The sequence below is a fragment of the Podarcis tiliguerta genome (assembly GCF_965153285.1).
Source record: "Podarcis tiliguerta genome assembly, chromosome: 3".
Classification (NCBI taxonomy): Eukaryota; Metazoa; Chordata; class Lepidosauria; order Squamata; family Lacertidae; genus Podarcis; species Podarcis tiliguerta.
The window spans coordinates 100,109,402-100,130,925 of record NC_139536.1 but is presented as its reverse complement, the minus strand read 5'-3'; the positions used below and the strand labels follow the sequence as shown (position 1 = coordinate 100,130,925).

Below are 21,524 nucleotides of genomic sequence, written 5' to 3'. Positions count from 1 at the left end.
GACTGGGTGTGGTTAGCGGCCCACGCAGTGCCGACCAGATCCTTAGCTAAGAAGAAACTCGGACATAAGCAGCTAGGACCTTACCTAGTTGAGGCACAGATCAATCCGGTGGCCTTCCGGTTGACACTTCCGGAAGGATCCAGAATGCACCCAGTATTCCATAGGTCGGTGCTCACGCCCTACAAAGCACCTCACCGATTTCAGGCGCAGGGCACAGCACCAGACCAGTATAGGGAGATTCCCCCAAGGAGGGAGTCGCCAAGAAGGGAACCCATCAACCAGGTCACAGAGATTTTGGACTCGAGATGGGGGGCAGAGGGAGTAGAATATTTTCTCGCAAGGGAAGGTACCCCGGCCAGCGCCAACAGTTGGGTGCCGGACTATGCCCTGGACGAGCCTCTCCTCAAAGAGGAGTTTCATGCCTTGTTCCCACACAGGCCCATGCCAGCCGAGTATTTCGACGACTGGCTTTTCACACCCACGCTTTCTACCAGCACGTTCCAGGGATTCACCTCGGACGAAGAACCAGCATTAGAAACACGTTCACCGGAGGGCTCGCCCTCGGGGTTCGCCTCAGACCGCTCGTTTTGGTGGGACAATCGAGGAGAGGAGAGGTGGCTGAGGGGCCCTTGGCACGCAACGGACCCAGAGGGGAACGAGGGTGAGAGGGACATGGACGTGATGGGGGAGGACGTTGGGTTCGAGCATGGCGGCACGGAGATGGAAGCAGAGGAGAACGAGGTCGGCGAAGACACGGAGGACGAGCCGGATTTCTCTAACTGGATGCACGCCACGGGGGACGAACTGTATCCACCATTCACCCCCACAACGACGGAGCACCCAGCACCCCCGCCGGAGGAAGGGGAGGGGGGAAGGGGGGGCTTCGAGGGGGGGATGGATGTCAGGGGTTCAGGAGCAGAGTCACAGGAGAGGGAGGAAACGGAGAGCGAGGGGGAGGAGTCTGAAGGAAATGTCAGCGACGACAGTAGTCCGAGGTCTCTGAGTCTCTCCAGTGACTCGGAGGATTCACAGAAAGGGGCCCCCATGGTCAGGGCAAGGGGAGTGCCCAGGGGGACACCTCGGGAAGAAGGGGCCGGAGGGGACTCAGAGAGTAGCAGCTGGAGATCCGGACCAGCGTCCCCCCCAGAGTGCAGTAGGGGGGAGGAGTCCAAGGCATCGGGATCAGGGAGCGCGCAGGCAGAGGGAGAACGTGAGGCAGGAGTGACCACGCCCTCGTCAGGGAGCGAGGAAACGGTCATCCGGAAAGTTAAACGCGCGCGCGCGCCAAGTTCAAATGTGCAGGAGGGCGGCAAGGTGGGCAGCCCGGGTAAGGAGCCAGGTCCTAAAGCCCGCCGAAGAGAGGGGGAGGAGTCAGAGGGGTCAAGCTCTGCGTCAGAAGAGTCCAGGAGGAATGAGACCCCGGGGGGTAGTAAGACCCAGAGGAAGAGAGAGAGAAGGAAGAGGTGGAGTAAGATTAGAGTCTTGAGCTGGTGCACAGGGGGCGGAGACCCAGACAGAGCTTCGCCGGTCTAAAGTCCAGACGTAGAGCTGGGACGCTGAGACTTGTAAATGGAGACTATTCTTCAATAAAGACTTTGATACTGTACTATCGGCTAGCGTTGGTCCTTGGTGAGCTGGGACCCGGAGCCAGCTCTGACACATACGCTTCAGGTTACAGACTCTGCTAACCCAGAAATAGTGCTTCAGGTTAAGAACTTTGCTTCAGAGTAAGAACAGAAATCATGCTCCGGCAGCAGCAGGAGGCCCCATTAGCTAAAGTGCTGCTTCAGGTTAAGAACAGTTTCAGGTTAAGAACGGACCTCTGGAACGAATTACGTACTTAACCTGAGGTACCACTGTAGAGATGCCAAGATGGTTACAGTCAAATAAAAACAAAATGAATTTGGGAGGGCAACCAACGTAACTGAGTCCTCTGTGAGGAGACCGTAACGTGATTTGAAGTCACTGATATATTCCTTTCAGCCACCTGAATTAATGAAGAAGCTCTAGTGGTTATTTAACTGAGTCATCAGTGGCGTAGCGTGGGGGGTGCAGGGGGGGCCGGCCGCACCGGCCGCAACATCTGGGGGGGGCACTCGCACTCGCAGCTCTCTGCCCCTACCTGGCTCACTCACTCTCTCTCACTGCAGTGCTGGCTGTGTGAATCCGATCCGAGCCGCCGGGTCGCCGCCCACTGTGGAGGGGAGGGTGCCAGGCGTGCGGTGCGGTCCGGAGAGAGAGCGAGGGACTATCTAGGGGAGGGACAGTGCAACGGGGGGGGGCGCAAATTACTTGCCTTGCCCTGGGTTAGGGGGCGCAAATTACTTGCCTTGCCCCGGGTGCTGACAACCCACGCTACGCCACTGTGAGTCATTATACTCTCTGGGTAGAATACAACTCAAGAATCTTGGCTCCCTTTATGGGGGCAAAAGAGGCTGCTTGAATAGATTCTCTGCTGTGAAAGTGTTATAACCCTTTGGCTGATATATTAAAACGCATTGTTGGGAAGCATTTTGACCAGACCTAATAATGCTTGACTTTGAAGTCAGAAGTCATGTGCTGAAGGGACTGCTGGAACAGTGAAAAGTACAGAACAAAACTGAATTGATGAAAGCATTGTTTCTACATGACAGTGCTCATTTGCCTGGAGGAATATTATATGTTTTCCTATTATACCTAGAGTGTTTTTTTAATAATAATAAAAAACTTTAAAAAAAACCAACCCTAGTATTTTCCTAGTTTAGGCCATGAGTTTAGCATTACATTGTGTGAATTAAATATTGATTCACCCAGCTTAATAAATGGGAGCAGATGCAAATATTTTTGCCATGCTCGTAAATGGGAGCTGATCTACACGTTAACCAGAAAGGGGGAGATACAAAAACTTATGGAATATGAAGAAATGGCAAAACTTACCAGAACAATAAGAAATCAAGATAACAATTTTTTAAAAGAATGAAAATGGTTTATTGAATATTTAGAGATATATTATAAGCAGATAAGAACATTGGCAGGATTATTGTAATAACCTGCAGTTTTATAATAGTATATATTTAAAGTAGATGAATAAATGAGCAAATTAAGTTAATCTGGATATGCAGAAGATATTAAAAACAAATTTAAGGAACCAAAGCAAGAGGAGGGAGGAAGTCAAGTTTTGAAATGTCAAAATGATTGTAAAATTCATGAAATGTATAAACTAGAAAAGTACAAAATAAAAATACATTAAAAAACCCCAGAAAGGGCTAGATTGAAAAAGGAAGAACTTTTACCTTCACCACTCTATAAATGCTCATTGTCTAAAAAAATCAATTTTAAGGTGCTACAAAGCTCAGGTCCTTTATTCTCAATAAATAACCATGAGCTAGCAAGGCACCTGAATTTGCATACATGACGGACTGAAGTGGCAGAATCCTTGCCTAGACAACTTTGGACTGCAATTGTGTATGTAGAGGTTCATCTTTAGGAATGTTTCCTTAGTAAACAGCTCCCAGCTACTCAAAACCTTTCTCTCTGTGCTCTTAACATGAGGCAGCATTCAAAGATATGACTCACCCTCCTACAAATCTGCAGTCTGAAGCAGTGCAATCCAGAATTCTATCGCCATGTTCTGAATAATGTGCAAATGAGGGGTTGCCAAGTGGATCTTTTATTTTTATAATACCTAGAGGTGATGCCAGGGAAGCACTTTGTAGAGTTCTCTGCCTTTATTGTATTGCATTGTTTTGAAGCTGTGCTTCATATGCTGTTTCACACTGTGTTTCTTATTGGATTTGTGTTTTGTCCATTACATGTTTGTAAGCTACTAACAAAGGATATTGTCCTATCAGGTGACCTAAACAATAATTAAAATAATAGAGTATCAACTAGACAGAGCCTGGCGGTTTTTCATGTGTGTGTGTGTGTGTGTGTGTGTGTGTGTGTATAATAATTTATTATTTGTAACCTGCCCATCTGGCTGGGTTTCCCCAGCCACTCTGGGCGGCTTCCACAGAGACAAAAAATACACTAAAATGTCACACATTAAAAACTTCCCTGAACAGGGCTGCCTTAAGATGTCTTCTGAATGTCAGGTATATATATGTGTGCGTGTGTGTGTGTGTGTGTGTGTATCTACACACACACACACACACACACACACACACATATATTTGTTGATATGTAAAGTAACATATACTGTATATAAAATCATAAGACCACAAGATGGCAGTAAACTCCAACAAAAATCAACAGTATTAACTCTTCTTGTATACTTCTAGCTTAAGACTACATGAAAACATGTTGGATCACAGAATCATAGAATAATGGAATTGCAGATTTGGAAGGAACCCCAAGGATCATCTAGTCCAACCCCCTGCAATGCAGGAATCTTCTGCCCAATGTGAGATTAAGAGTCTCATCATGCTGTCCCAACTGAGCTACGATTTGTGATTTCCCATATGCAAGCAAAATTGTCTTTGAAAATGAGGCATGATCTGCGATGGTCTTAATAATAGTATCTGTGTAGTAAACGTTCTGCAGATCAGCTGGTTGATTTCTTAGGAACGGAAGAATCTTTACAGGTAGGTTTGTTGACCCCCCCCCCGCAACCTGCCATGCCCCTGTGTCTTTATCTGCAGACTGACACGCAGAAATTCAGCAGGGGACCCTTTATATATATTTTTGCTGCAAAGAGAAAGTGGAAGGGAAGGCTTCACCTGAGTTGCAGTTGCTGGCAAGAGTGCAGCTAAAGGCAGGAGACAGCCAGGCCCTTTATTGCGTAGTAGTAGTAGTAGTAATAATAATAATAATAATAATAATAATAATAATAATTTATTTATACCCCACCCATCTGGCTGAGTTTCCCCAGCCACTCTGGGCGGCTTCCAATCAAGTGTTAAAAACAATACAACATTAAATATTAAAAACTTCCCTAAGCAGGGCTGCCTTCAGATGTCTTTTAAAGATAAGATAGCTGCTTATTTCCTTCATATCTGAAGGGAAGGCATTCCACAGGGCGGGTGCCACTACCAAGAAGGTCCTCTGTCTGGTTCCCTGTTACCTCACTTCTTGCAATGAGGGAACCACCAGAAGGCCCTCTGCGCTGGACCTCAGCGTCCGGGCAGAACGATGGGGGTGGAGACGCTCCTTCAGGTATACTGGACCAAGGCCGTTTAGGGCTTTAAAGGTCAGCACCAACATTTTGAATTGTGCTCGGAAATGTATTAGGAGTCAATCCAGCAACATCTAGAGGTCCCCCCCCCCCCCCGTACAGCAGATATACCTGGGAGAAAATCCCATCCCCTTTGTGATGTCAGAACACATTTGAGGACAAGAAACTTTACAGTGATGCCCTTTAGGCTAGTAAATGAGCTCCATTAGAAAGAGATGGACAACTGATCTGTTTCAATGGAGCTTTGGACAGTATCTTTTGATTTTTAAAATTAATTTTTATTTATGCTTAGTGTATTATATGAGATAAATAACTTTTAACACACTGTGGCTTTATGTTTCAGTTAGGGATTGTTGTGATTTGCAAACCTGTAAGCTGCTTGAAAGCTTATGGAGACAACATACACACACAACAAAAACAAACAAACACTGAATCACACACTTTCACCAATTGTTTAGTAGAACCGCCCTGAGATCTACGAGTATAAGGCAGTATAAAAAACCCAACCAACTAACTAAATATTAATTTCCTGCTAAATAAAGAAATAAAAAGTAATGCCTGCCAACTGTAAAAAAGTGGGGGTGGGGGTTTTCAGATTGTTTGTTTGAAGGCTTAGTCATTCTTCAAGAAACATATTCTTTTCTGGCACTGTAAAAAATAAAAATTGGAAACTCCTTTCCTCAGCTGACCTCTCTGGAAAGAATAAGCAAAACAGCTGAGTTTCATTTTGTCACATCTTTCATGGTTAATTCTGCTCTGTGGTTTGCAGTGATGATATCTGGTGACAGGGGTGTGTGCCCCTGCCCTAGGTTTTGCTGCTCATGCAGGCAGAAGAATTGGGGGGGGGGGATGCTTTGTTGCAATTCCGTGTTCTAAATGAAGGGCTGCAAATCGATGGACTTAATCCTATAGCGGGAGGGATATTTTTGTTGCTCTTGTAGGTTTAGGTTCTTATTGGGACACAATCGCTTTTCTGGAGATGTTGCTTCTCTCCCACCCCCTTGCCATCAGCTCAGACACTTGCAGAACAAAAGAAAATGACAGGCAAGATGATGATGAAGTTGTGTCTTGGGCAGGGAGCAGAACCTATGAGCGACTCACCAACCCGTCAAACGGCTCAATAAATCCCAGCTGCCAACGCACCATTGATGCCACAGCAGTTTCATTCCCTTCCACTGGGCAGTTTCAGGGCCACCTCCTTGACTTCGGCGGTGCTGTGCCTGGCAACAAGTGACCAGTTGCAGCTTGTGTACAAATACACACACACACACACACACACACACACACAGAGCGAGAGGTGTTTGGAAAACATCTTATGGAGAACCGTGCAACATTTCACGACCCTTTTTCTGAATGATGGAGCGACAGCTGCTGCGCACCTCTCAAGCAAAGAATAATAGAATTGGAAGCGACCCCAACCCCCTGCAATGTCAGAATCTAAACATGCAGTTCCCTCCCCCATCCGATTTGAAACCACACCGTACCCTACTTTAGCTTTGCAAATGCTAAAGTTTCATTGCCAGCAGTTGAAATGCTAGCAGTTTCATTTAGCAGTTTAAAAGCTAGCAGTTTCAGAGGGGCAAAAATGTCTTTACCGTGGAGACAAGTTGGAAGAAAACTCTCCAGCCCTGCGGAGAGCTCGTCGGAACTGGGGGCGCTTCCTATGGGACGGGGGAGGTTAGAAACACAAAGGTGGAAGCCGTCTCCGCTTCTAGCTCTGCCGGATCCCTCCCCATCTTGCAAAAACCCCTCCTTGCAAATCTCAGCGCCTCACTCCGGAGCAGAAAGGGCTCCGCCCTCTTCCCATTGTTGGCTGTCAGTCACTCGGCACTTGGCGCCGCCCAAGCGCCTGCAGTCCCCGCCGCCAATCGCGGGCTTCCCGGGAAAGGATGACCTCACCCTCTCCGTCGCCATTGGCCAGCTATATTAAGAAAGTAGCCGGCGCCTTTAAATACCACAGCCCGAGTTGCCGCGGCGCCATGGAATAAAGTCGACGGGAGCAGCCGCTCGTTGGAAGGCGCAGAGGGCGAGGCGCGCGTCGTTGTTGCAGAACAGATCGCGGCCCGGAGGCTCGGCAAAGCAAAGCTGCGTCGGATTCCTTCCTGCGGGGGTTTGCCTGCCTCCACTGATCCCTTTCTCCGGAGCCGTCGGGCAACAGGCAGTGACGAAAAGGGCCGCCGGTCCAGATTTGGAGCGGAAAAGAGCAGCTCGACGGCGCGTCGGAAGAAGGAGCCGGTCGAGGAGAGCCGCCGATAGACCTGCCCCGCCTGGACGTGACGAAGTGGGCGGTTCCCGCGGCAAGGCCGGAGCCCGCAGGCGAGACTCTCCCGGCGTCGGTTCGCGACGGTGCCCTGCGGAAGGCGCGAGCAGACGGCTGCTGCCGATCGCGGGGAAGGGGTCGCCGCGGTTTCCCTGCTGGAGCAGTATAACCGCGCGGGCTTGGCGCAGCTAGCCATGGCGGCGATCCGCAAGAAGCTGGTGGTGGTGGGCGACGGCGCGTGCGGCAAGACGTGCCTGCTGATCGTCTTCAGCAAGGACGAGTTCCCCGAGGTGTACGTGCCCACCGTCTTCGAGAACTACGTGGCCGACATCGAGGTGGACGGCAAGCAGGTGGAGCTGGCGCTGTGGGACACGGCAGGCCAGGAAGACTACGACCGCCTGCGCCCTCTCTCGTACCCGGACACGGACGTTATCCTCATGTGCTTCTCGGTTGACAGCCCCGACTCCTTGGAGAACATCCCGGAGAAGTGGGTGCCCGAGGTGAAGCACTTCTGCCCCAACGTGCCCATCATCCTGGTGGCCAACAAGAAGGACCTGCGCAACGACGAGCACGTGCGCAACGAGCTGGCGCGCATGAAGCAGGAGCCGGTGCGCACCGACGACGGCCGCGCCATGGCCATCCGCATCCAAGCCTACGATTACCTCGAGTGCTCGGCCAAGACCAAGGAAGGCGTGCGGGAGGTTTTCGAGACGGCCACGCGAGCCGCCTTGCAGAAGCGCTACGGCACCCAGAACGGCTGCATCAATTGCTGCAAGGTGCTATAATGGCGCGCGCGCAAAAAGGCGCAAAGAAGGGGCAGTTTTCTGGAGGGGCGCGCTGGAAAGCCGAGAGCCGCGCGCAGGACAAACCCGGGGGGAGAGATGGGTGGGTGCCGTCGGAATGCATGCTTCTAGAAGGGGGCGCGGGAGCATGTGTGAACCCCCCGCGGGACACGGGGAGGCCTTGATCATCTTCGCAGAGGGCGGACCCCTCGCCAAGGCATCGCCCTGTTTGCTGACACTGAGAGGCAACGACTCTCCCCGCCTTCCAAAAGGGCTACTGTGAGACTTGAATGTACCGGGCTCCTTCCTTTCTTTTTTCCTTGCTGGGGAGGACTGCAAACCCATCGCTAAGCCAAATATGGGAATCCATTTCTCGAGCCATTGTGATGGAGGCTATAGTAAGACTATTGAGGTGTCTCCCCACCCAGGACTGAACGGATAGTAACTCTTACAAAGAGACATTGTGCTGGACAGATTCGTTCTCTCTTCCCCTCTCCCACGCCCAAATCTCCTGCTGTGAATTCGTATTTTCCTTGAGGCTTTGAAAAGGGGAGGAGGGTGGTGGTTTTCCGAGGGGAGGGATCTCTGCTGTGTGTACATATAAAATATTCTCTCGTTTAAACCGGAATACTGAAATAGTGTGACTTATTTAACACTGGACTGGGCCGCAGTCTCTCTGGAGACTTGTTATATTTCAGTTTGGGGAAATTGTGGCCTATTCTCTCGCCTGCCTCTGTTCCCTCAGTGTTTGTTCTTGTGATGGTTTTTTAAGAAAGGAGTTTGGAGGTCTGGAGAGGGCAGGGGAATGAGGTTGGGGGTGGAGCAGGGGAAGAGGGACAAGGGTTAACAATTTTCATAAGCCTGGTGCCTGCTCTCCCTCTTGCTTCCCACCCCATCCCCTCCCCTTACTTTTTGAGTCAGCAAATGCTTCCCTGTGGTTTATTTAAATAAATTATCTTCCTTTGCAAAAAAAGAAAAAAGAGCCTACTTTGCACAAACCAGGATGTTTTTGTTTTGTTTTTTAATTTTAATTTTGAACACTTTGTGCACTTGCTGATCTTCCATCTGAACACTGTAGCATTGCAAAACGCCCTCTTGGAACCTCGAACCTCATTCTGAGCACAACTCAACTAAGCACTTTCCAGCAAAACGCTTCGAAAACACCCCTGGTGAAGTCATGATTTAAGCACCTAAATCACTTTCACCAGTTGGTGATCAAAAGGGGGCTTGAAAATGTTTAATTTTAGCTCGATTGTGCCAACTTTGTTTTCTGTCTTACTGATTTACAAAGAAGTAAAACCACTGTAACTTCCTTTTGGTTGCCTTGAAAAAACAAGTAGGAACAACGTCTTGTGACATTTACTTGTCTTTTCAAAAGTTTTTTTTTTTTAAAAAATATAGTACTAAGTGCACTCTTTTGGGCTCATTTAAAAGAGCAGTACACTTATTTTCACAGAGCAACTTGTAGGCCCATGTGAGAATAATCTGTACTTCTGTTTCGGAGAACACATTTAGTTTTCCCTTCCCCTTTACAGTTTTTTTTTTTTTTACAGTGGTACTAAAGACTCTTAAAAACACACACACACTACTAAATCAACCTGGTTAAAAAGAGAAGACCTGTGTAGTTTACATTAAAATTATATAAGCTGTGTATGCAGGTGGTTTTTTTTAAATGTAAAGTATTAAAAAATTCTATGACTACAGTCACAAATGCTCTTTGCACTTTTTTGAGGTGTAATGAATCCTGGTCCTGGATTTAAAAGGCTTAAAAAGTGAAGCTGATGATGATTCTTGAGACAATATATTTATAATTCTAGCTGCAGAATATTTCTAGCTGCAACTGTGGGGCACCCTTAGAAGAAGCCATTTATTCTTTTGGACAGATTGAAATGCTGTGCAGTGAATTGTTTTAAATCCCATTGACTTTGTGGATTTAAACAGCCTAAATGCATGCAGGGTTGCAGTTTTGTGGGCTGTGCTAAGCTTATGAGTATCTTGCACTAAAGGAGAGTTTTCTTTTATGGGGGGAGGGGAAAGCTGCTTTAAAAGAGAGAGAGAGAGAGAATTTGAGGCTGATCTCTAGTTCTGTAACAAGCAGCTGAAAAGCATAAAAAGCCTTTGTCCTGCTGGGGTGAAGTCAGTGCCTCTTCCGGGTCCTAAAGCCCGCTGCCTTTTGTTTACATGCCGTAAATGGTAAATTAAAGTGCTATGGGAGCTGCAGACATCGATGAGATCAGGACTGAGTCTGATATGGAGCTGTTGCCAACCAGGCAAAATTCTTGTTCTGACAAAGATGTACAAGTTTTGACATGACCCGCTTTGCTGTTGTGCATATGTTCCTGGCGACTTGAGCTTAACTGAAAGTAGTGTGTGAATTTAAGCTTCACTGGTGTGGGCTTTTGCTACACTTTGCCCTCCCCATGGAGAAAACATAAGTCCCAGGCAACACTGGCATAACCTGCTGATTTATCTTGATTTACAATACTAGTGGGAAGAAGCAAATCAAGAAGATGCCATCTCAGTAGAGCAAACCCCTGGAAATTGTTTTCCAAATTGTTGCTGTTTTAAAACAAATTGAACCCAAATGATTTCATCTGAATTCATCCCGCTTGTATCAATGCAAGTCGCTTGCAAATTGTTCCTGTAGGTTGCAGGTGGCTAACCCCAGTTTGGGTGCCTGGTCTGGCCCCATGAGCAATTTTTTTCTGACCTCCAATGCCCCACCAATTTCAGTGGTGGGGCAGGGGAAAAATCGACCCAGCAGTGAGGGGCAGAACCCAACACCCTAATGAGGATGCAGTCCCCAGTCATCACATCGTTGTTGTTTAGTCATGTCCGACTCTTCGTGACCCCATGGACCAGAGCACGCCAGCACTCCTGTCTTCCACAGCCTCCTGGAGTTTTGTGAAATTCATGTTAGTCGCTTCTATAACACTGTCCAACCATCTCGTCCTCTGTCGTCCCCTTCTCCTTGTGCCCTCCATCTTTCCCAACATCAGGGTCTTTTCCAGGGAGTCTTCTCTTCTCATGAGGTGGCCAAAGTATTGGAGCCTCAGCTTCACAATCTGTCCTTCCAGTGAGCACTCAGGGCTGATTTCCTTCAGAATGGATAGGTTTGATCTTCTTGCAGTCCATGAGACTCTCATCAAGTAGCCCACATCAACTGGTGGAAGGGTCATAACCTCAGCTGATGTGCATGGTGGGGGGCTATGTTAATGCAAGAGAGTGTGGAGAAGTTACACCCAAGTGGCATGTGGGTCCCTGAAGGTTGGTCAAGGCTGCCTGAAGTTCTCAGATCCTACTCCCCCCCCCTTTCAAAAAAGGTTAACTACCCTTTGTTTTAGGTACAGAACCATCTTGCAATATTGATAATGTACGTGGAAGTTTGATTTTACAGAGCTGCTAAAACAAGGTCCCTTCTGTGTGATCACACAAGCAACTGGAAGCTTTTATTTGGGGGAGAAGAGAATGGGTGCCCTAACCTGGCACCTTCTGAATGTTCAATTCCCTTCAGCTTCAGCCGGAATGGCCAGTGGTTAGGGGTGATGGGAGTTGTAGTCCGGCAACACCAGCAAGTTGGTGAAGAAACTCAAGAGAAGTTGACATTAACTGTTCTTAATTTTGGCAGGGATTTGGAAACCTCCCAGCCAATCACATGCATCTCTTGTATGAGTTAATTATACAATTTACAGAGGGTTTTTTTTTTTTTATTTCTGTCAAGGGCAAGGGGCATTTTGTCATTTGGAAGGCAAAGGGGTTGGCAGATGGTTCTATAAAAGGGCATTGCTGCTGAAGTGACACAAAGGAAGCCTTTAACACTGCCAACATAATGGCATTAGCCTACAATCTAAATGAATACACATAACTCTGAATTTAACTTTCATGTATCTCTGGGTATTACTCGGGTCATGTTGGCATACAAAATCCTGCTAGATATGCACGGATCTGGACAAGAAAGCACAGAAGACCAAGATAATTTGGGAGGTGATGCCAGAATAGGTTTCTAATGGGCAGCTTGTGTTGTTAATTTAAAATAGGATCTGTTTTTCTGTTGCCTTTAGCCTCGGCCCAGAATGAACCCTTGAAGCTGATATGTTAGATTTGTGCTACGCTCGCTTCATGGTCTCAGTGAAATTTCAACTGAATGAAATCCTTGAGTGGTCTGATGAAACCAGCATGCTCCCCTACAATAATCTGCCCAGGGTCCATTGTGAAAAACTACAGGTGGTGTTTTGTTGGTGACAAGGGCTGCAGACCTTATCAGCCGCTTGATTTTACCCTTATAACCCTGTATGGGCTCCCTCAACTGCCATGAAATTAGCTGAGCAAGCCCATAAGCTACTATTTAGGTATGCAAACAATGCAGGCTATAAATTGAATAAATAGCAATAAGTAACTCCCACTCCACAACAACAACAAGAAGAAGAAGGAAGAAGATTTGTATGCATCACTGCTGTGTATCTGGATGATTTTTCTGCATCCCCATTGCAGGACTCATTGGGACCCCAGTGAGCTGGCTGTGTGTATTTGCCATTCAGGGTCAATACTTCCTTTGCAAGATTAGAACTGAGTTGGAACAATCGTTATTAATCCTGGCCTGGCCACTTAATACACATTGCCCACAGAGAAAAGGAGCTTCTCTCCCCCCCCCCCACCCTCCTGCCAACACATGTTAGTCGTGTGTGTGTGTACACACACACACACACACACCCAGATTATCAATCAATATACCCATTTACATTTCCCCCCTTTTTTATCCCCTCCCCTCCCCCCGGACTTCCCTCAGCTCCTCTCTCTGGTTTCTTTGCACAAATAATCCTCTGCATATTGTAAAATTGTACATCTCATTGCCTTATCTATCAAATATTCAACAAATAAGTTTGTGGGTGTTTATTCAAAACCTGCCAAGGAGTCCAAATCATTTTGTTGTCTGTGTTAGTCTAGTTTGAATGAAGAAGACTTGTCGTAATATTCATCGCGCCATGAAGCAATAGGGGGATTGGGGCACGGGTGCAAGTAGATAAATAGGGACCGCGTACTAGCGTGAAGGTAAACGGTGTTTCCGTGTGCGGCTCTGGCTCGCCAGAGCAGCGATGTCACGCTGGCCACGTGACCCGGAAGTGTCTTCGGACAGCGCTGGCCCCCGGCCTCTTTGAGTGAGATGGGCGCACAACTCTAGAGTCTGTCAAGACTGGCCCTACGGGCAGGGGTACCTTTTATAGTTGAGCATGTTGCAGCGGATAGATTTGCTCAGCTTTGGAGAAGGTCCAGGTCCAGGTCTTTTCTTGGCCTTTGGAAGGGTTTCAGATAGCCTTGGGCAATGCTCACACCCCTTCAGTTGAACCTGCTTTGCAAGGTTGCTTCAGTGACATGAAATAAGAATTGTGAAATGCTTTTTGTACCGTGCAAAAAGTGTCATTGCTCCTCCCTCTGTGTAAATTTAGATGTGCAGTATTTTAAGATACGATGCTAATATAGTGGCAATGGATTACCAGTTGAAAAATAAAAACTCTGCATGTTTATTCTTTGCAGCTCTCCCATAAGTCTTGCTGTCTATATTGTGAGGAGCAAGCAAAGGCATTTCTGGATATGTTGACATAGAAACCCCCTCAAAACCCTGTACAAACTCTGAAAATTCAAACTATTGGCCTTCAGTGTTTCCATGAGTAAAGTTTCCCTTCAAATGCAACTGTACATTTAACACACTATTTCTTCTAAACACAGTGTCTTTTTCTCAGGTTACATTTGCAGTGGCTCTGGCTAACAAAGGTTACGTAACTGAACTGATACATTAATCATCTTATACCAAACTCGATATTCTGTTTCCAGCAAAATTCTCTCAGGCAAGTTTTATGACCCTTGCACTCTAGTGATTTGAAATTGTTGAGTAGCTTAAAGAAGAGTCACTGTTTGCCCACTGCTGGGAAGGGGGGAAGAGGAAGAGATATACTTTACCTCCATTGCCAGAGGCATTGTGCCTCTCAATGCCAGCTGCTGAGATGGGCGGAGGCTTCCCAAGGCATCCGGTTTGGCCACTGTGAAGACAGGATGGCCATTGGCCGGATCCAGCAGACTTGCCTCATGTTCTTATGAGCATGGGTGGATGGCTTCTGCCTCAGATGGTGCAATCTCTTGTAGTCATCCTCCCAGAAACATTTGAATGTGATGTGGAAGCAGGCAGGTTTACTGGAACATCTGGGAGAAGGCATCTCCTTTCCTTTATGAAGGTCTTCGTTGCCAGTGCTTGGACCAGAACAAATAAAGGAAGGGTCTATGTTTTTAGAAGCTAAGTAGACCATGCCAATGGCCTTGTGTGTCCCTGAAAATTTTATGGAGAGCAGACTTGGGTCTTCAAGGGACATAGTAAGACACTTGTCCTCATCTCTTACTAATTCCTTCAAGGAATAGCCACATTCCAGTACAGGGGCAATCCTCTGTATATTCCTGGGCGGATGACGCTGGGAACTTGGTCAGAACATGGCAGTGTCTCAAACCCGATTCAGAGCCGCATGCGGAACTTAAGGGGCAGAGGGGTGGCGCTCAAATAGTAACTACAGAGCAGTTTGCTTGCCACCTGGAATTATAGGTGTGTTTTGGTGTAACCTCCAGACTGAGCATCAAGATGCTAGTACGTTTTGATGCATTTTAAGCAGGATTCTTTCAAATGAGGCGTTTTTTAAAAACAAGAAGCTTTAAAATGCTGGTGAGTTCAAACAGGCACATCACACTCACTGAACAAAACCTGCAGTTTCCCCCCAAAGCAGTAGCTCTTTGCACTTGGCTGCCTTAAACAATCTAGACATTTGGCTTTATAGTGGTACCTCGGGTTACATACACTTCAGGTTACATACGCTTCAGGTTACAGACTCCGCTAACCCAGAAATAGTACCTTGGGTTAAGAACTTTGCTTCAGGATGAGAACAGAAATAATGCTCTGGCGGTGCGGCAGCAGCAGGAGGCCACATTAGCTAAAGTGGTGCTTCAGATTAAGAACAGTTTCAGGTTAAGAGCGGAGCTCTGGAACAAATTAAGTACTTAACCTGAGGTACCACTGTATAGAACTCATGCAACTTTAGCGTTGTTAAGTTTGATGTAGCCACAAAATCCATTTCCCCAGTAGCTGGCAAGCAAACCACTTCAGATCTGCCCACGTAGCCTGATATTACTCGACATCTTCTAGTCACCAGGAAGATAAGAGCAAACAGAGGCTTTTCTAATGTTGGAGCACTACTGTTCTTCTTGTAATAACTCTTTATAAAGTTAAGTGTAAGCAGAACACAAACTGTAGTTTGACAATTTCTTCCTCATCAATGAAAGAGGCTTCTATTTTCCTGCGTCTTTTGAAGGGCACTTTAGAATTTCATTATTCTTTTGCTGGGAGCAAGATTGAGCTTCCTTTAGCATTGCAAAGGGCCAGAGGCTCGTGCGAGTGGTTTCTCTTCCCGCTAAGCATTTTCCAATACTGTGTAGCCTCCGCATCTGCTTGCACTTCCTGACTTCAATGAATTCCCATGGGAGGAGTTAACTCTCACACAGTCTTTCTCCAGGGTTTAACTGCAGCATGAGAATCCTGGGCGGGTAGCAGCCAAGCACTTGAGATCAGTGCACTCAGTGATACTGGTTTTTTAAGGAATGTCATTTGTAAGAAAAAAGAAGCACTGATTTGTTTAAAAGTAAAGATATTTCACTTAAAAATGAGATACGTATATGCAGGGTTCACACCAGTGGAGATATAATTTGTAGAATGAAAGAAGGGACGTCTGCAAACCACCTCTTGGCTTCTAATCTAAAATCTTCTTAAAAGGTATTTAACTGTTACCAAAAGGACAATAAGTTGGCTTCCAGGTGTATGTTCAGCTGGGCACTGCATTCCCACAAGTGGAATGCCACCATCATCATAAAGACCCTGCTCTCTGGTAGTCCCACCTCCTCACCACAGATGACAGGGCCATCCATAAGGTAAAAAAGGTAAAGAACACCTGGACAGTTAAGTCCAGTCAAAGGTGACTATGGGGTTGCAGCACTCATCTTGCTTTCAGGCTGAGGGAGCCACCGTTTGTCCACAGACAGCTTTCCGGGTCATGTGGCCAGCATGGCTAAACTGCTACTGGTGCAACAGGACATCGCGATGGAAACCAGAGCGCACGGAAACACTGTTTACCTTCCCGTCGCAGCAGTACCTATTTGTCTACTTGCACTGGTGTGCTTTCAAACTGCTAGGTTGGCAGGAGCTGGGACAGAGCAACGGGAGCTCATCCTGTCGCAGGGATTTGAACTGCCGACCTTCTGATTGTCAAGCCCAAGAGGCTCAGTGGTTTAGACCACAGCACCACCCGCATCCCCTTACCTTTCAGGGCCACCCATAGGAGACCCCCCACTGAAGATCTTACTGTGTTCGTAGGTACATATGGAGGCATTGTGCTGCGGTCCTGAGCTATGATGAGCGTGAAAGACCAAAACCAAGACTTTAATTTCTGAGCAGAAACCATGCACAGATGTAATGAGATCATGATGCCCAATCTCAGTGCTAACAGCTATATTCTGCATTGTCTGGACCCTAAAGTCTCTAAGGAGGCTTCAAAGGCTGTCCCAGAAATAGCGCACTAACAGAGCAGGAATATAAACTGGAGTTAACTAAGAGCAGACTACTAAATTTTGCCCTCTCTCTTCCCCATTTCCCCTTCCAGGATAGAAGCGGTGATTCTTAATGCAAGCACTAGCTCTCTGCCTGCCAAACTGGATGTGGTGGTAAAATCTCCCTGCTGCTAATCTAGAGACCCCCCTTGGCTGAGTAAATAATTATTTTGCTCATTGTGAATTCCTCTAGTTCAGGGTTTTTGGACTACAGTTCCCATCATCCCTGACTGCTGCTCCTGCTAGCTAGGGATGGTGGGGTTTGTAGTACGAAAACAGCTGGGAAACTCTAGTTTAAAGCGTACTTGTGTCTGAAACAAGGGCATGGATTAGAACCTGTAGCCAATATGTTTCGGGACTTCAACTCTCATCAGCCCCAAGAAGCATAATCAGTCGTCAAGGATGATGAAAGTCATAGCTCAACAACATCTGGAGGGCCACAAACATCCCCATGTTTGGACACACCCTTGGAGTGTGGTCACCCAATGAGTAAATGTACTAGATCCCGACTCACCCTTTCCATGTTATTACTAGCCATGCATTCTGGTTTTCAGCCAGAAAGCTTTAGCGGAACAACTGGGACATTTCCCCCCTCTACTGGTCTCCCCAGCGATCAGACAATGTCTGGCAGAATTTCAATTCCCATAACTGAAGCCTTATTTTTTCCTGTTACACAATGGATTTTATTGTCTTCTAAACAGGTTTGTCTAAACACAGTGGCTGAATTCCCCCCAGAATTTTGTTTATCAGAGCATTTAAGTTCCTCATTTTTGTTATGGAGAAGCCCTGGTCATAGAGTTGATTCCCCCGCCCCCCCCCCCGCCCCGCTGAAGAGACCACTAGTTTCTCAAATTTATTAATTAATTTGTTTGTTTTTTGGAATCTAGGTTGCTCTTTGGCTAATCTTTATTAATGTTTGGATTTTTAAAGTTTTTTTTAAAATGAATTTATTTAGTTTTTCAAATTTTGAAATTTACAGACAATTGTCAAACAACCAAAATAAAAAGAGAATTCTGTAGATTCCATTGGACTTCCCTCCTCCCCTTTGTGGGTCCTTAGTTAATTTTTTTCCTCCTGCATCTTCTCTATTAATCCAAATCTGTTAAATCTCCATTACAGCCATTATTTAACATTAAACGACAAGTATTATTCCAATCCTACTAATAATCTAAATTGTTTACAATGATTTTTGAGGTAAATTATACATTTTCCCCTGGATTCTGTTAGATTTGAATCATTTTTTCAAGAATATCTTGCTGTTCTTATAATATATTGGCAGGAGAAGACTGTCTTGCTAAGCTTTTCCTTTTTTTAAAAAAATAATTTTTATTAGTTTTTTAACACAAAATTTGATACTCAATTCACTTTCAATATAATAATTTCTTACATTTTGGCTCCCCAAAACATATGTGATGTTCCTGTTGAATTCCTTTATCTGCTGCCATAACTGCCGTTGTTTTTCCATTCTTCACTTTTTAAAACTGCACACTGTGTTGAATTTCATGACAGAAAGGTGGGATTTAGGTGCAGCACACAACTAAACGGGCTCATTGCATTTCTGCAATGTTCTTTTGATGGAATCCCTAGAAGGGATTTCTTTGATCCATCGTGTGATTGTTTTCTCAGAAGGTAAATGCCACTGAGTTTCATGGGAGCTTATTCCTGGGCAGGAATGTGTAAGACTGCTGCCTAAACGTGGGAAATTGATGGTTGAGAGGTAGAGAGAAGAAGATGGCAGGAACTCTGGGACTTGGGTTTAAAACAGATTGCTTAGTGTGTGGAGGAAGTGAGAGCTGGACCATAAAGAAGGCTGATCGCCGAAGAATTGATGCTTTTGAATTATGGTGCTGGAGGAGACTCTTGAGAGTCCCATGGACTGCAAGAAGATCAAACCTATCCATTCTGAAGGAAATCAGCCCTGAGTGCTCACTGGAAGGACAGATCCTGAAGCTGAGGCTCCAATACTTTGGCCACCTCATGAGAAGAGAAGACTCCCTGGAAAAGACCCTGATGTTGGGAAAGATTGAGGGCACAAGGAGAAGAGGACGACAGAGGATGAAATGGTTGGACAGTGTTCTCGAAGCTACCAGCATGAGTTTGATCAAACTGCGGGAGGCAGTGGAAGACAGGAGTGCGTGGCGTGCTCTGGTCCATGGGGTCATGAAGAGTCGGACACGACTAAACGTCCAAACGACACAAGTGTGTGGAGCGTTGTAGAACAATAATCCAAAATGGTACAAAAATATTTCAAACCAGAACAGGATCCTGGTCAGCTGTTGATAGATTTTTGGAAGTGATGCTGCCGTTGGGAGTTTGGCAGAGGAACAATCAGCTAAGAAACAGACTTGAGATGTGGGAGTTGGAAACAAAAGCCTGCCGGCACTATGAAACAAACTTATCACTGCCTATCTTTCTGTTTAGTTGTGTACTTATCCCTGCCATGGGGATGACACAACAGCCCCGGAGTGGCTTTGTAAACAGCTCCATTCTCACTGAAAATCACAAGGAAAGGGAATAAGTTTGGCTTCCGCAATACTGTTTTGAAATCCCATCCTGAAAGTCACCTGAAGTCATAACTACTTTCCGGGAGGGTACTAGTATGAAAACCCAGCATCCTGTCACGTGTGTGTGTGACAGTGTGTGACCTTTGTGTGTTTTCATTTAGTGCATATAAACTAAGTAAGCATCTTGTCTATAAAAGTGAAGGTGTTCATTATTGTAAATTGCTAATATTGTGTGTGTGTATACACATATACATATACAGTCATACCTTGGGTTACAGACACTTCAGGTTGCGTTTTTTCAGTTTACGGACCCACCGAAACCTGGAAGTACTTCCGGGTTTTGCACATGCACAGAAGCGCCAAATTGCAACCCGCGCATGACCTGGGGGCACACTCCCCCTCACGGACAAAGCCACAGCTGTCTGAACATCATGCCCTCTGTCTAACCTTTTGTGGTCTTAGTAGTCTGTCGTGCCCTGTGACCCCTGTTTCCTTCGAGTAAAAACATTGTGCAAGTGACACAGTGGAAACAGGTGCCAAATAACCTGTACCAGCCCTAGATCTCAGGGCTGGAAGATGTGTAAAGGTCACAGTCCAAAAGTATCTGCCTGGTTTTGCATATTGTGTCAATAAAAGGAGCCTCTGCGGGTTTTAGCGAGCAGCTTGCTTAGGCATAGCTCACCTGATGATCTACACCTAACTCGTGCCTTCACTTCAGACCACAGTGCCAGCCTCTGAGCAATACCACCCTGCTTGTGTATCTCCTCATTGACCAGTACTGCAAGACAACCATTGTGAACTCGTCACCTTCTGCTGTGCTGTTTAACAGTATAGGAGGCTGATTTAGCTTGATTGTTGGTGGTAACAGAAGCCAATACAGTGGTACCTTGGGTTACAAACGCTTCGGGTTACAAACTCTGCTAACCTGGAAGTAGTACCTTGGGTTACAAACTTTGGCCCAGGATGAGAACGGAAATCGTGTGCCGGCGGTGGGAGGCCTCATTAGCGAAAGCGTGCCTCAGGTTAAGAACGGTTTCGGGTTAAGAACTGACCTCCGGAACGAATTAAGTTCGTAACCCAAGGTACCACTGTATATCTTTATACCTAAAGTGGAGCTAGAAGCCCTCTGGAGTCAAGTCTCGTTTCGAGCTCATTTCGCCTACTTGTTTATCAGCAGCCATGATTCAGCATTTCTCTCTTTCTGTTTAGATTATTTTCCTGCTACCCCACCCAAGCCTTCTCCTCTGGTAATCTTGGCACATGCTCTGAAATTTATTTCAGGCTCATTTCACTTCTGCACTTCCCGCCGCAAACCTTTTTGTGCTGTATCTACGGATAATCAGCTTCTGAGGTCATGTAAAATGGGGGGTGGGGGTGGACTATCTTTGTAGTTTGCTTGTGGGGCTTCCTGGAAGCACCTGGAAATCGAAAACAGGATGCTGAACTAGATGAACCCACAGTCAAATCCAGCAGGGTTGTTTCCACTTCATTTTACAGCCTTTCTGACTAGAAGACAGAAGAAGATGACCTTCCTCACAAATGACCACTTAGCTTAACACCTGAATATAGCTGAAATATACTGGGAGTTGAGAGTGGATTTCATGCTCTTTATTCAGCTCATAGTGGTGAGGAGGAATGGAAGTTCAGCCAGAATGTCCGCTTTATATACATTATTTACACAATGGGCCCCACGTGATTGGCTAATTCCAGGATTCTCCTGTAGGCCAATCAGGTTGCGGATTCACTTCCACATGGAGCTGGATTGGGTGGCTCCTGTGGACCAATCAGACTGCTGCATTCTGAATCCTATTGTTCTAGGACCAATCAGACTGCTGCATTTGGTTCCTATTCAACTCAGTACATAACAGTAACTCTATGGAGGAAGGGATGGGTAAGGAGAGTGACATCACATGATATCGTATTGTACTGGGCAGCTAGGAATATATCAGTGGCACCAGATCTCAAGAGTACATCAATGGAGGGAATAAAAACATCCCCTCTAACATGCCACTGCCGAAAATTGGGACACTAACAAGTTTCTCAGACAGGTCTTCCAGTCTTCTTTAGCACAATAAGGATAGTTTTATCTTTAGAGGTTATCTTTTTTAAGTGGGTTGTTTTTAAGTTTGTTTTAAATACTTCATTTGTCTCTCCATAAGCAGCCATTTTCTGTTCCCACATAATACAATCAA

The 21,524-nt window shown here is 46.2% G+C and overlaps 1 protein-coding gene across 1 annotated transcript; it reads left to right on the top strand.

The window, feature by feature from the left end:
* Window positions 1–5,365: 5,365 nt before the first annotated feature.
* RHOB (ras homolog family member B) lies at window positions 5,366–9,897 on the top strand. The gene has a single exon (XM_083431857.1). It carries the CDS (start codon window positions 7,607–7,609, stop codon window positions 8,195–8,197), a length of 591 nt encoding a protein of 196 aa, XP_083287983.1. The 5' UTR covers window positions 5,366–7,606; the 3' UTR covers window positions 8,198–9,897.
* The last annotated feature ends 11,627 nt before the right edge of the window (window positions 9,898–21,524 follow it).

Coding starts and splice junctions, on each gene's coding strand:
- RHOB (XM_083431857.1), top strand. CDS start 7,607: ATGGCGGCGATCCGCAAGAAGCTGGTGGTGGTGGGCGACGGCGCGTGC.